At 38.5% G+C, this 14525-nt stretch overlaps 1 protein-coding gene across 2 annotated transcripts in view; it reads right to left on the bottom strand.

Moving 5' to 3' along the window:
* Positions 1 to 14525, bottom strand: part of LY75 (lymphocyte antigen 75) — an 81920-nt gene that overhangs the window by 50436 nt on the left and 16959 nt on the right. For both annotated transcript variants that reach the window (XM_067472150.1, XM_060777697.2), the window contains exons 4-13: positions 13182 to 13346; positions 11489 to 11599; positions 10969 to 11112; positions 7049 to 7237; positions 6269 to 6426; positions 4919 to 5029; positions 3545 to 3633; positions 2291 to 2460; positions 1974 to 2170; positions 661 to 803 (exon numbers count right to left, since the gene is read on the bottom strand). In XM_067472150.1, coding sequence (XP_067328251.1) covers positions 661 to 803; positions 1974 to 2170; positions 2291 to 2460; positions 3545 to 3633; positions 4919 to 5029; positions 6269 to 6426; positions 7049 to 7237; positions 10969 to 11112; positions 11489 to 11599; positions 13182 to 13346 — 1477 coding nt within the window. The remainder of the gene's footprint in view (positions 1 to 660; positions 804 to 1973; positions 2171 to 2290; positions 2461 to 3544; positions 3634 to 4918; positions 5030 to 6268; positions 6427 to 7048; positions 7238 to 10968; positions 11113 to 11488; positions 11600 to 13181; positions 13347 to 14525) is intronic.

The raw sequence follows: 14525 nt of genomic DNA, 5'->3' as shown, positions 1-14525 counted from the left end.
GCAGTCTGTCACTTTTTATTGTACCTGAATTCTTTCTATTATTCTGCACAAAGAATACTTTGCACAAAAATATGGTTTTAACGCTGAAATACGGAATGAAATACCATTTAGAATCCAACCATTCATCTTCTGTTCAAATAATTTTAATGCATGGTCTTTGCCGATACATTTTAATTAAGAGAATGGGATGAATTTGTAAACACAGAGACCCCAAACTACTGGAAAGGTTTAATGCTTGATCATTTGCTAAACCATTTACTCATCAAGGCATTGTTCTTGAATTATGAAATTGTATGGGGTTTTATTTGTAAGAAAAAGGTAGTTTAAAGCAATGTTAACTTATTAGAAAATTAATAGTGACTATCCAATAACACAAGGGCATAACAGAAACCTTTCGGATGCCTTCTCCTTGCTGAAGCACAATGGTGCACTTACAGGAAAGAAAAAAAAAACATTTCCTACCAAATCTAATTTAAAATTACTTTTCCTGACAATCAGAACCTTTATCATTCTTCCCTATCTTTATATAAATAAATCAAACTTTTGAGATAAGATGGGAACATCTTATCACAAATATTCTATTTATTTACAGAAATATATTGAAATAAATTTTGACATCAACTGGTATTCATCAGAATACAAGTGTCCCAGCTATATTACCTGATCGTTTTTCTCAGTATTTTATGGAATTCTCTCATTTCCTCCAGACTGCTGAAACTAGGAAGGTGTCCTCCAAGAGCCTCGCAGAACCTTTCTGCTTCTTCCCAGGTTCTTGTTCTCAACACTCTTTCTTTGTGGAAAAACTTTATATGAAAACAAAACAAAGATCATGCTTCTTACGAGATAGCCAAGCATATTTCATTCAGTGGAAACATCTCTCTTAGGCCCCTTCTACACTGCCATATAATCCAGATTATCACATTAGATAATCCCATGAAGTGCTTTGAACTGGATTATATGAGTCTACACTGCCATATAATCCAGTTCAAAGCAGATAATATGGGTTATATATAAGAGTGTAGAAGGGGCCATAGAAGGGGCTTTAGGCCGGATCTACACTACTATATAATCCAGATTATTTGCTTGGAATTGGATTATATGGCAGTGTAGTCTCAGAGAATCCAGTTCAAAGCAGTTAAAGTGGATTGTCTGCTTTGATAATCTGGATAATCTGGCTTTAAATCAACCCAAAATTACTTATACACACTTTTTGCTTGGCCTAATAAATGTATTACACTACATGACTCCCTGTGAGTTGGTATTCCACCTTGTTTTCTATCTTGTTTGCTAACAAAATTTGGCCCAAGAAAAAATGTAGAATTGTCTAGGCCTGGAGTCACTCACAAAAACAGCCCCACTGTTTAAATGGGGAAGATGGTTTTTGCTCCTGTTATGCATTAAATAAGCATCAGTTAACTGGGCGATTCTCAGGAACAGTTTATTTATTTTCTTTGGTCGGTATCCCATTATTCTTCCAAAATGTTACTCAAAGTGGCTTATGGCATAAGACGCTTTTCTTCTCTCATTTTCTTCTCCTTCTGGTGCAAAGGAACATAAGTGAAAAATATCCAGTGGAAATGTCCTAATCCCCTAATCCTTACAGCAGCATGAATTTCTGCTAGGTCAAAAGCACTTTCAAGAAACATAAACATAAAGGAATCTCACAATCCAAATCAGTGTCCTTACTCAAATGGTAGAGGACAGAAGGAAGGAGAACAGTTAACAGCACCCTTTTATCAAATAACGTGATAATGAACTCTTCTAGCCTGGAAAAACCTACAACAACCCAGTGATAATGAACTCTTCAATCTGGAAAAATACTTAGAACAAGAGAAATCGTATCGAGATATTCCACAATTTTGAAAATACAAAACCAGAGTAATATCAAAGACGCGAAGTCTATGACTACCTAGGTGTGTTTTCATGTAACTGAACTAGATAAAGCAGGATATTTAGTAGGAATAGTACATTACCTTGTAACAGGCAAGACCTGATCCAGCCTGCCATCCTTGCGGACATGGGTCAGTGACCTTAGGCGGTGTGTCTGGCTCTTTTTTGGGTCCAACATATTTCTTGCAAATAGAATATGCTTTAAACGTTTTGCAATCCATAACCTCCCACTTTCCAAGGTGTTTTCCACTTGACATAACCACACATCCTCCTTGAATATCTGGAAAGTTGATTTTTTTTAAAAAAAATCACTTTTAATTCGTTGTGAGCTATTTTTTAGAAACAGAGGAATGTTCAATGATATATTATGAAATACATGGCAACATTTATCTAATCTTACCTGGCTGGAAAGAGCCCCAGTTTGTGTATGTTAGTTTTTCATAATTTCCATCTACATTTCCCCAGCTATATTCTCCTGAAGATTTGCTATCTTGTAAGCCAGTCCAGAAATACTTCCCTCCAACTTTGCTGTTCCTCCTAATCAGACTGTTTATGAATTCTTGTTCAAACCTGTAAGCCAGATATTCCACATTAAACAGCCATTTTCCTTATCAAATGCATGAATACAGTATATTTAATCTGGGACAGGCAACTTCCATAGACCCAGGGACACATATATCACCTGATGAACCTTGGAGGGCTTTTCTTCCCCTGTCCCCTGCAAAGAGATGTGGAGGAAATCTGCCACATTTACAGGTCTTTGGGGGATGAAAATGTACTAAAGTCAGAAGTGTTACACTGTTATATGGTGCTGCATGATGCGTATGTATGCGCTTTGCCTACCCTGATATAACTAATAATGAAAATGAACAAAATTTGGCTATCAGTATTAAAAAAACCTCTAAAATCAGGACAGTAAATAAAGAGCAACACTAAAAAAAAACAGGGGAATTTCAGACAAGAATCAATGAGGGCCTGTTAACTCCTCCCAATAAAGGATCCCCCAGGCAGCAACCAACCAGTCTTTGAAATTGCAAGGCCATCAAATGCTAATCAAGGTGGCCAATTGCAATATTCACACTATCCTCAAGCAGACAAGAGTTCTTTCTCCTACCCTGGACACTCCACAGATATATAACCCTCACTTGCCTCATTTCCAACAGACCTCACAACCTTTGAGGATGCCTACCATAGATGTGGGTGAAATGTTAGGAGAGAATGCTTCTGTAACATACAGCCCAGAATACAGCCCAGAAAACTCACAGCAACTTTTATTTCTACCGGAATGTCATTTTTTTTTTGTTTCAGTTGTTGCCTTCAGCTTTCAAGTCAATTCTGATGAACGAAATCCCAAGTGCAAACTTTTCTTGGCTAGGTTTATTGTGAGGAGGTTTGTGATCACCTACCTCTGAGGCTGAGAGTGTGTGACTTACCCAAGGACACCCAGAGGGTCTCCATGACTAAATGAGGATTAAACCCTGTCTCCCAGAGTCCTAGTCCAGAACTTATAACATTATGCCATGCTGGTTATGCTATGTTATTAAAGGTACAGAGGAACCTTTAATAACAACTGCATACTTTGCAAATTTGTCTTATCTTTGGCATACCAACTGTCTGTTACCACAACAAGAAAAAGAAAAACATTACACAATACCTGTTTGTAATAGTGAGATTGCATAGTTTTCCAAATGAAACTTCATTTTGGTCAATCTTGTAACAAAAATCTCCATGCTTTATCCATCCCTAGTTTGGAGAATGATACTCTTTTACTCAAAGATAAATGGAACAGGTATTATATAATTTACATATCAACTCACATAAGGATCCCTGGTCTATATTGCTTCATTTCCAGAGGCAGAATGAAAGCACCTGTTCCTCACTTTGTCTCAAGTGTATATCATTGTTGATCTCTAGCTTCTTTGGGAATAAAGAGGTAGGATGGGGTTATAACTAATATTACCATTTGGTTTTATTCCTGGCAGAAAACAACAAGCAAAACAGGAAAGAACTGATGACATTCACTAGCATGCTGCTTAGAAGTCTGATTTATTGTTAGGCTCAAATATGGCTACCTTTTAAAAAAGGTAGAACAACAATATTAAAATTATTACTATTTTTCCTTTCTTTTGGAAAAGGAACTGAGGGGGCCCTTCCACACAACCATATAACCCAGAATATCAAGGCAGAAAAACCCACAATATCTGCTTTGAACTTCCAGTTGGAGCCCCCAGTGGCACAATGGGTTAAATCCTTGTGCTGGAAGGACTACCAACAAGTTGGAAGTTCAAATCTGGGGAGAGTGTGGATGAGCTCCTTCTGTCAGCTCCAGCTCCCCATGCAGGTTCATGAGAGACGCTTACCACAAGGATTGTAAAACATCAAAACTTCCGGGTGTTTCCTGGGCAATGTCCTTGCAGATAGCCAATTCTCTCACAACAGAAGCGACTTGCAGTTTCTTAAGTCGCTCCTGACACCGGGGGGGGGGGGATATATATATATATATATATATATATATATATATATATATATTCTCCCGTTCAAAGCAGAAAATGTGGGATTTTATTCAGCTGTGTGAAAGGGGCCAAGGTCTCATTTTGTGGCTTTTGGGGGGGGGGGATTTGTTTTATTTTATTAGGGATGGTGGTTAATGTATCATTAAAAACTAATGCATGTTTTAACTAATGTTAAAATGTTTATGAACTGATCTAAACTGCTACTTTTATTTACTGTAAATGTTTTTAATTTCCTGTGCTTGGAAGCTACTTTGGGTCTCGCTCAGATAGCATACACATTTCAATAAATAACTACTTAGGAATTGTTATTAACCTGGATGTTAAAAAATGGCTCAGAAACCCTATGACATATATGTATAGTTTAGATAAGTCAGAATCCCAAAACATTCCAGGATGTTTTGCAATTAATATTTCCCATTTCTGATCTTCTAAGTATGCAAAATCATGGTCAGAGATAACATTTTAAATAAAACTGCCACAACTGGTTCGAAACAGCATCATTCCTTCTTCCTTACCTCACTTGAAGGGCAATCTTTAGAAGATTTGGGTGCATCCAAGACTTTCCCCTTTTTCATGCAGACATATTTTAGTTTTTGTTCACAAGACTGGATATTCCATCGACTCAACTATTAGCAAGAGGAAAAAGTAAAGTATTTTTAAACACCCTGATGATTATTTTAATTCAAGTATTATTTCAAATAATGTATATATTGAATGAAATAATTTAATTTATTTGTATTGTAACAGCAATGGGAATGGGTTTAACCATTTCTCAGCTGTTGCCATTTGCTGTTCATCTCAGATGCCTCTTTCCAGCTTGACAAGAGCCTAAAGACCTGCATAAGCCTCTGCTGCTTTTAAACTTGTTTCATATAGCCTTTTGATTATGAAGAAGGAAACTGTTGCACCACAAAAACTGGCATCTGTGTGAGACTCCTCTCACAAAAAGCTATAAAAGAGTCATGGGACGTCTGTGCTTCTTAAGAGGCTGATGATTTTATCACATTGAACCGCACACCCACTTCCTAATCCCAATGTAGAAGAGGTTAGAATCTTCTTCTGTTTTCTGATGTATCCTAAATGGAAACAATTCTGGAGCCCATTTTACACTGCCATATAAAACCCAAATTATCTGTTTTGAACTGGATTATATGGCAGTGTAGACTCATATAATCCAGTTCAAAGCAGATAATCTGGCAGTGTAAAAGGGGCCTGAGTTCTCCAAACGAGAACAGCCTACAAGCAGAGCCAATCTCTTTTCTTTGCTGCATGTTGATTCATCAACATTGTGCTGGAAAAGTTTCATTGGAGCAAGAAAACCTTAGAGATGGAGAGTGGCCAACAATTGGAAAAAGCATTGACAATTCAGGTGACAACGTGCAACAGAATAACTACCCTATGGGTCTAGTTTTCCAGCTATTACAACAAAAATGTGACTCTGGGGGATAAATAGTTCTCCAAGCATGAGATTCAAGGTAGGTTATTGCCATTAAAAACAATAACAAAATAATAAAACAAAGTCAAAACAGAATTAAATCCAAGTTCTGTTTAAAAAAACACAAATAGTCAATTTAAAAAAGCATTTAAGAGAGAACAAAGCAGAAATGAAAACACCCCAATCGAAATTTGCTACAACGTATTAAAAAACAAATGCCCCGCTACATAAAATAAAATATTTTCCCAATGATGAAAAGGCAGTAAGGAGAGGGTCATGATTGTACAAATTGATGCAGAGAGTGTTTCCCTCTGTCATTTCTGCACCAAATGTGCCTGGGATAATGGTGGGAATGAGAGAAAGATCTCTCGCGAAAATCTTAAAGCTCGGGCAGGTGCCTATAGGGAGGTACAGTTTTTCAGATAGATACCTTTCCTGAATATGCTACACAGTTGGGAGTGTTGTTGAAAGGAACGTTTGGCTCATTTTGATCCCAGTAAGTAAACTCCACTTCAGATCCATCTGACCACTTAAACAAGGCTGGAGTGTCCTCATTCATGAAGCCTGTCCATACCTGGTCTTCTGTTTCTATAATCAAAAGTAGATATTACTTCAAAAAGTAATACAGTTAATCAAATAAACTTGAGCACCTTTTCATAATGCCCTGAAATATTTTTAAGATGCCTCTAAATTAGTGATGGAGCCCCCGGTAGCGCAGTGGGTTAAACCCTTCTGCTGGCAGGCCTGCTGACCAAAAGGTCGGCAATTCAAATCTGGGGAGCGGGGTGAGCTCCCATCTGTCAGCTCCAGCTTCTTGTGTGGGGACATGAGAGGAGCCTCCTACAGGATGAGAAAACATCCGGGCGTCCCTTGGCAACGTCCTTGCAGACAGCCAGTTCTCTCGCATCAGAAAGCGACTTGTAGATTCTCAAGTTGCTGCTGACACACAAACACACACACACAAATAGTAATTTTAAATAATATGGCAAAAACAGTACATTTCATTCTCAATCACATATTTATTTTTGTTGAATAGCCTGCAGTTCTAAATGGTTAAAAAAATTGTCAAAGGACAAAGAAATAACCTCCCACATTAAAAACTTCCGTTACATTATTAATTTAAGATTATGAAAGATGCTTATACAAAAAACAAACAAACAAAACAAAACAGTAGAGTACATTCACATCCATGACCTTAGCCAAAACTTACCATTATGAAGTTTTGTGACAACTAACTCAACATCTGCTAGGGAATGTATGCTGATTAAGTTACTATTGCTTGCATTGCATGAATGATATGCATCTTTCCAGGAAGCAGAGTTGTTTATTGCCTTATAGCAAAACCCATTGTGAGGATTCCAGTCAGATTCACACTCAGTCTCCAAATAGCTCTGAACTCCTGAGAACAAAGGTGAAATATGTGCAATTTACACTGAACATTGTGTAGAGCAAAACCACAGTTACAAAAGAGGAAACTAGAAGTGGGGGTAGGGAATCTCAGGCTCTGGGATAGATCTGCCCCTTTGGACTGATCTGGATGATTGCTCCCCTTTTGAATGACGCAAGCTTGCTGGTTTCCCAGGTTTTGTCAGTTTTCTTGCATTGCAAAAGGTAACATGCGGCCGGCAACAAAATCAAGGCCTCCCAATATACAGGCAACAATGTAAATCCTAAATGTAGATCTCAAGTATTGTAGAAGGGGGTGGGGGACGTGATGACACAATGTGTAGGATTGCCTGTGCTGCTTCCTGAAGTTGAGATAGTGTGATTTTCATTAAGCGTTATTTTACAGGCAGGAATTGTCAGCAACCTTTGTCCGTGGCCCATGACTTGAGGCTGAAAGAGTGGGATTCACCCAAGGCAACAATTTATAAAAAGTTTATACTAAAAATTGGGAGCTCCTGCAACACTAAATGTGCCTTCTTTGGGGAAACCCAGCAGGCCCTGAGGCTGGATAGAGAAACAAATTCCACTTAGTGCAGCCACCTAAACCTCAAACCCTTCTGCTCTGCTGGGAAAGTCATGCCAAAATTGCCAAGGCCAGAAACTGCCCAAATTGTAGGGTGAATACTTAGGTTTGAGGCATAGTAATAAGAACCTTATTATTTGAGAAGACAGAAATGCTGGACCACTCTAACAACCAGCATGTCAGACTACACAGAGAAGCCATTGAAATCAATTTCAACAGAAAGGAGGAAACCATGAACATGAACAAAATCTGGCTACCATGATTGTAAAAACTCTAAAATCAGGAAAGTGAATAAACAGCAATACTCAGAAAAAAGGGGAATTCCAGGCATGAAACAATCAGGGCCAGCTAACAGCTCCAAACAAAGGATTTCCCCAGGCAGGAAGCAGCCAGATTTGAAGCTGCAAGGCCATTCAATGTTAATCAAGCTGGCCAATTGCAACATTCACACTTGCCTCAAGCAGGCAAGAGTTCTTTCTCTTACCCTGGACTTTCCACAGATATATAAATCCCATTTGCCTAGTTTCCAACAGACCTCACAACATCTGAGGATGCCTGCCAGAGATGTGGGCAAAATGTCAGTAAAGAATGCTTCTGGAACATGGCCATACAGCCCAGAAAATTCACAGCAACTCAACTCTATTATCCTCTGGGAAGAGGAGGGATCAAGGAGGGAAAGGCTTAATGCCAAATTAAGAACCTGAGACTTCCTGCAGAGCTGCCTATTCAACAAACCAACTTCACCTCCATGCCAATTTGATAACCACAACAAATCAGGCAAAATTAACCATATAAATCACTGGTAAAGCTCTTGTGGAGTAATGCATGCAAGGAACAAAGGATGGACATGAGGAGTGACTTGGCCTTAAATAGGCTCCAGCTCTTTGGTGAAACCAACCAGCCCAAAACCAGCTGTGGTCTCCTCCACAGGGAGATTCAAATACACCCCCTTGGGTCTTTGCTTGCCAGCTGCAAGTGGGGCTTTTCTTCTGCTTCACAAAAGGTTGACATTCATTTCTTGATCTTCCAGGCACTGACAATTTCATTCTCATTCTTTTTCATTTACCTCCACCCAGCACAGGAATGCAGACCCCCAAAAGCACTTTTCTGAAAATGAATTCAGCTGAAAGATGCTCCCCACACTTGAACACAGAATCACAAACCTAATGATACAGCAGGGCTTGGCGACAACTCTGCACGCAGAAATAGCTCCACGCTCATGCTCTAACAGTTATCTCTGTTTAAAGAGCTTGGTGAAAATCTACATGTGATTGGAGAAAGTTACTACCTAACACAGGAGTTGCCTTGATATTCTGAAATATAGGGCAGTGGGAAGGAATCCAGAGTTGTTTTGGGGTATGATACAACAAGAAGAGGTAAAAGGGCCATCTTGCTACCTGTTGTGCACTAAAATAACATCTGATGCACAGATCCTTGCATTTTATGAGTCGTTTGACCACAGGAACCAGCATGGTGTAGAGGTTTGAGTGTGGGCCAAGGTTCAAACCCCCTCTCAGTCATGGACATCCGCTGTGTGACCTCAGACAAGTCATACTCTTTCAGCTTCAGAGGAAGGCAATTACAAAACAAACATTGGCAAGAAAACTCTATGACAGGTTCAGAAATGACTTGAAGGTACACATCAATAATGGCCACTGCAGTATTCCTTTTGGCCATAAAGCAGATTGTCAAAAGCCAACACAGGACAATCTAAATTCAATGGAGAGTTTAGGAATACTGTATGAGTGAATGGAAAATTGCCCCATCCCAACCAACGGAAAAACACTTTTGTCCCATTTTCACAAGTGATGACCTAATTTGACTGCTTTTTCCCCTTCTTCCCACCACGCTCATTGTTTGTTTGCATTTCCATTACAGTTGAGTTCAGAGTTAGGTCAAAGTTGGCCACAATTCATGTTCTATTTTTAACTGCCTTCTTTTAGCTCCTTTGTTGCAGTAACATAAATAGTGAATCCCCGAAAAAGAGGCATTCATGCAGTCTGACCTTTCATAAGTTTAATCAAAAGTGTGTCCTATCTAATTCAACAGAATATAGATTCCTCTAACAGTTTAATCCTAAATCAAGGATGCAAAGACTTGTAGAAGGTAATATTAGAAGCCTGCCTTATCTGCCAACAGAAATCCCCTTCTGCCAGCAAAATAATCCTCACTCCCAGATCTCAGAGGTATGCAATTAGATCTCTGCTGGCTAAGATTTGCTGGGACAACACCCAAAAAGGAGGTGGAGAAGGGATGGGGAAATGGAGGAGCCAAGTTCTTTCAAATCCAGATAATCTCCAGATCAAGAGTACAGTCACAATGCTGGCACAAAATTAGGTTGGGTCAATTCTCAATATTCCTAGATGGAGATTTTATTCAGCTCCAGCAGGCCTTGAATTGGCACAAGTAGCCCTTGGCCCTCCTCAACAGTTTGGATCATGCAACCCATGCATGCTAACTGAGGTAGGTTAGGATTAGGGAATATGACAAGCTTCTTCAACCAGCAGAATTTCCCTTTTGCTCATTACCATTTTGGCCAATTAAAATGATGTCCTTACGTGCATAAATTGTAACATAAATTATGAACAATGCTGGACTGAATATGTTATTGTTGTGCCTTCAAGTCATTTCCAATTTATTACAACCCTAAGGTGACCCTACCACTGGTTTTCTGCGGATGAGAGAATGTGATTTGCCTAAAGTCACCCAGTGAGTGTTTTTTTTTGACTAAGTAGGGAATCAAACTATGATATCCAGTTACAGTCCAGCACTCAAATCACTGCACCATGCTGAATACAGAGGGATTTATTTCAATGTACATGTAACTAAAATGCTAGAATGTTTGATAAAAGTTTTTCTAATTTTGTAAGTACAGAAGATTGTTTTGTAAACATTTCTTGGAGAAAATGTTTTTTTTCATAGTTAATATCCCCCCCCCCCCCCAAATTCTGTGAATCTGCTTATTATCCAAGCTGAAGAGAATATGCTGAAGAGTTTAAGCCATTCAGGGTTGTGATTCTGAGGTTTTGGAATGCTGTTTTTCTTGTAGACAGGCTTTAAAGTTACTTAAAGATGTTACTTAATAATGATGAGCAGCTGCAATATTTTGGGCATTTAAAGTACATAATTATTTTTCTGAAAGCAATCCACAATGCAATTACCTGGAAATTCTGCTTTGGTGTTATTGAATTGTTTCTTGCAGACATATGGAAGCGTAGTCTCACATGGATAACTCTGCCAGTTGCCTGCATCAGCATTCATAGCTACACACCCAGTTCCATCTAGGAGAGGTGTCTTCTGCATTTCTGTGGAAGAACAATGAGTAGTACTTAAAACTCTATGGCATAAAATCATTGTGTCACATAATTACAGGATTAGGAAAGTGGAGATAGAATACTATCCTCTCCCCACATCTCTGGCTTATTATTATTTATTATTATTATTATTATTATTATTATTATTATTATTATTATACTCTTTCTTTCCACAAAGGAGACACAAAGTGGCAAATAAGTAGATGCCAAAACATCAAATCTGCAGATGAATTCTAAGACTGTTATATGAGAAATTATTTGGCAAGGCTGAAATTATATGCACACATTCCTAAAACCAAGTTCCTGTGAATATAGTGAGACTGGGTACACATGAATACACACTATACTGAATGACAAATATAGTTACCTTGAGCCCAACTAAGGAAGTTCAATGGAGTGTGATCTGACCACTGCCAGCCACCAGAAAGATCCAGTTGGGTTAATCCAATCCAAAATATCTCTGCAATACCATCTTTAGCTGTTGAGTTTTAAAAAAATACTACAACTTAGTATAACATTGATTTTCACAATTATCTACTGCACTGAAGCAAGTAGATGCTTTTCATTGCTTATTATCATTAATTTAGTGTCCAAACAGGAATATTTTGGCACTGTAGAAAAGGCAGAGGAATTTCCATTGCAGTTATGAATATTGGATGGAAAGTGGTTGCAAAAGTATCATACAAATTCAACTGAATGTGCTTTGGTAGATTTAACTCCTGGTTAATAATATAGAGAAGGGAAATACACCAAAGTCAATGAAGTACTCTTTAAAAACAAAGTGAGGTAGTATAGGAAAATGATTTACTGAAAAGAAACATTTAACCTGCTTAGACATGCAGACAGAAAGAGCACCACCCAGGTAACATAAAGCGAACCTGTATATATAAATCTCTTTCTTAATCCTACCTTAAACACAGAATATTTGCAATGGAATTTTATATTTAGTTCAAGGTTTAACATGACAACAAGATTGGAGTTCAGATAAATTACCCTTTTGGTTTACAATCCCCAGAATCATCCAGCCACCATTTTAGAAACACATTGCTTCTGAGTTTAAAATAGGATTACTTCAAAGAACTAGCAAGCCATTCAGATCATTGTTATTAGGTTTTTTTTAATGAGGAAAGTTTTACTCTATGCTCCTAAAATGATACTTTTTTTAGTCATTTTTGAAGGATGTTCAGTCATCTTCATATTTTAAGTGCACAGTACAGCTCCCATAATTGCAGGACCAGTACTCAACATTTCATTTACTTGTGTCTGACAAAATATTTCCTTCTTCGGCATTTTCTAGGTTCTCCAGCAGGACAAGATGTTATACTTCAGCCAGAAGTCCTTCATTTAATCTGGATCCCTTTTTATCTATCCAGGCAAGGTCTGAGAAGATGCCCTACACAGATACTGGGATTGTATTGTACTGTTAAAAAACTACAAACCAATGAGCAAGATATGCTCCTTCCACACAGCTGTATAAAATCCCACATTATCTGCTTTGAACTGGAATATATAGTAGTGTAGACTCAGATAACCCAGTTCAAAGCAGATATTGTGGATTATCTGCCTTGATATTCTGGGTTATACGGCTGTGTGGAAGGGTCTTTCATAAGCTTTTCTTTTAATAATAAGTAACTAAACATAATAACATTAACTTTTTGAAATCAGCATTCTAATTTTAAAATCTGAATTCTGCAACTGCTGCAGAAGAAGAAATGTTTCATGAGATTCAACAGTATATGAATTATAGCAAGTAAGCATGTATTAGACTGGTTACAGTAGAAAAGTGGAGAAAAGCAAAAGGGAGAGGAAATTAAGAAACAAACAAACCTAAGCACATGTTTTGGTTCCAGAAGCTCCTGATATAATTCAAGCAATTAGGAAAGCTTAGGACCAGATATTGGAGATAATATGCCTAAGGCATTCTCTCTTTGAATGAGTAAGCGTTGGCGGCTAGAAATCTATCTATCCTGAAATTACCGTATTTCTGTTGTACAGATCTCTTATCTTGCAAATGCCAGCACCCACATTCCCCAGGATTGACTCTACAGAGTTGTATTTACCTTGAATGTAGCTTAATTCAGACGCGCTGTGGATGCTCAGCAAATCTGCACCTTGCCTCTGACATGAGACATATGCTTCTTTCCAAGATAAGGCAGCCTGGGTATTTAGCTGGTAGCAACTTCCAGATTTCTCATCATGCTCCCATGTATCCTGACAACCATCCTCTGGGGAGGCAAAATACATAATGATGAAACCTGGGTCCCACACAGATACTTCATCAATACATTAAGAAATCCAACCAGATCTAAAGTCCTACTCCTATTTTTTCCCCACCTTTAGCATGACTGCACAAGCATGGAAATGTAAGAAAACCATATGTATTTTCCCTGTGTCCATTCAGCCTCCCTTCTCTGTCTCATGCAAATTTTAAAAAATATAGACAATCAAACAGAAAGGGTGCAGAATCTTCACACACTCCAAACTTTATTGGTTGTATGTGTGTTTACAGAGAACAATGAAAAAAATGGTTTGTGTAAGCATGGTTCTCTAACCTCCATACAAATAACTACACCAGTGAATTCAGACTACCTTAATGGCTTAGTCCTGACATTATGTAGATGTGGCCTTGGAGACCAGGGTTCGAATCCGTGCTTGCACCAGTGGTCTGCAAGAACTAAAATATGGTCTACGGACTCACCATTATTACACCGTTGCAACGAGAGCGACTGGTCTCGTGAAACTGTCTTACAGTGCCAGAAACTAGAGCTGATGTGGTCTATCCAACGCAATTTTCTAAATCGGCACCCCAAATAACAAAACTGAATCTAAAGTTGACCAAAAACTGATTCGTAACCCTTTTGGTACTAATGTTGGAGAATGGTCCCTAGACAAAAAAGGTTTGGGAACCATTGCCATATATTCTTTATACCATGCCATGTCCCAGAAAAACTACCAGAGCTCTGTCACTTATCACAATTGCTACAATCACATTCACTGGGTTGTTGTAGGTTTTTTCGGGCTATATGGCCATGGTCTAGAGGCATTCTCTCCTGACGTTTCGCCTGCATCTATAGCAAGCATCTTCAGAGGTAGTGAGGTCTGTTACCAGTATTAAAAAACTCTAAAATTACAACAGCACAACAACAGAGAGGAAACAAACAAGGACATCTAATCACCTCTCAACAAAAGTTTGCTCTAGGCACTGTCAGGCCATTATATGCTAATCAAGGTGGTCAGTTGAAACATTCACACTTAGCTCCAGCAGACAAGAGTCCTTTGTCTCACCCTGGTCATTCCACAGATATATAAACCCTTTTTCCTAGTTCCAACAGACCTCACTACCTCTGAGGATGCTTGCCATAGATGCAGGCGAAACGTCAGGAGAGAATGCCTCTAGACCATGG

This window comes from Anolis sagrei, chromosome 1 (genome assembly GCF_037176765.1).
Source record: "Anolis sagrei isolate rAnoSag1 chromosome 1, rAnoSag1.mat, whole genome shotgun sequence".
In the NCBI taxonomy this organism is placed as follows: Eukaryota; Metazoa; Chordata; class Lepidosauria; order Squamata; family Dactyloidae; genus Anolis; species Anolis sagrei.
Note: the sequence above shows the minus strand (reverse complement) of the source record. Positions and strands in the feature narration are given on the sequence as shown.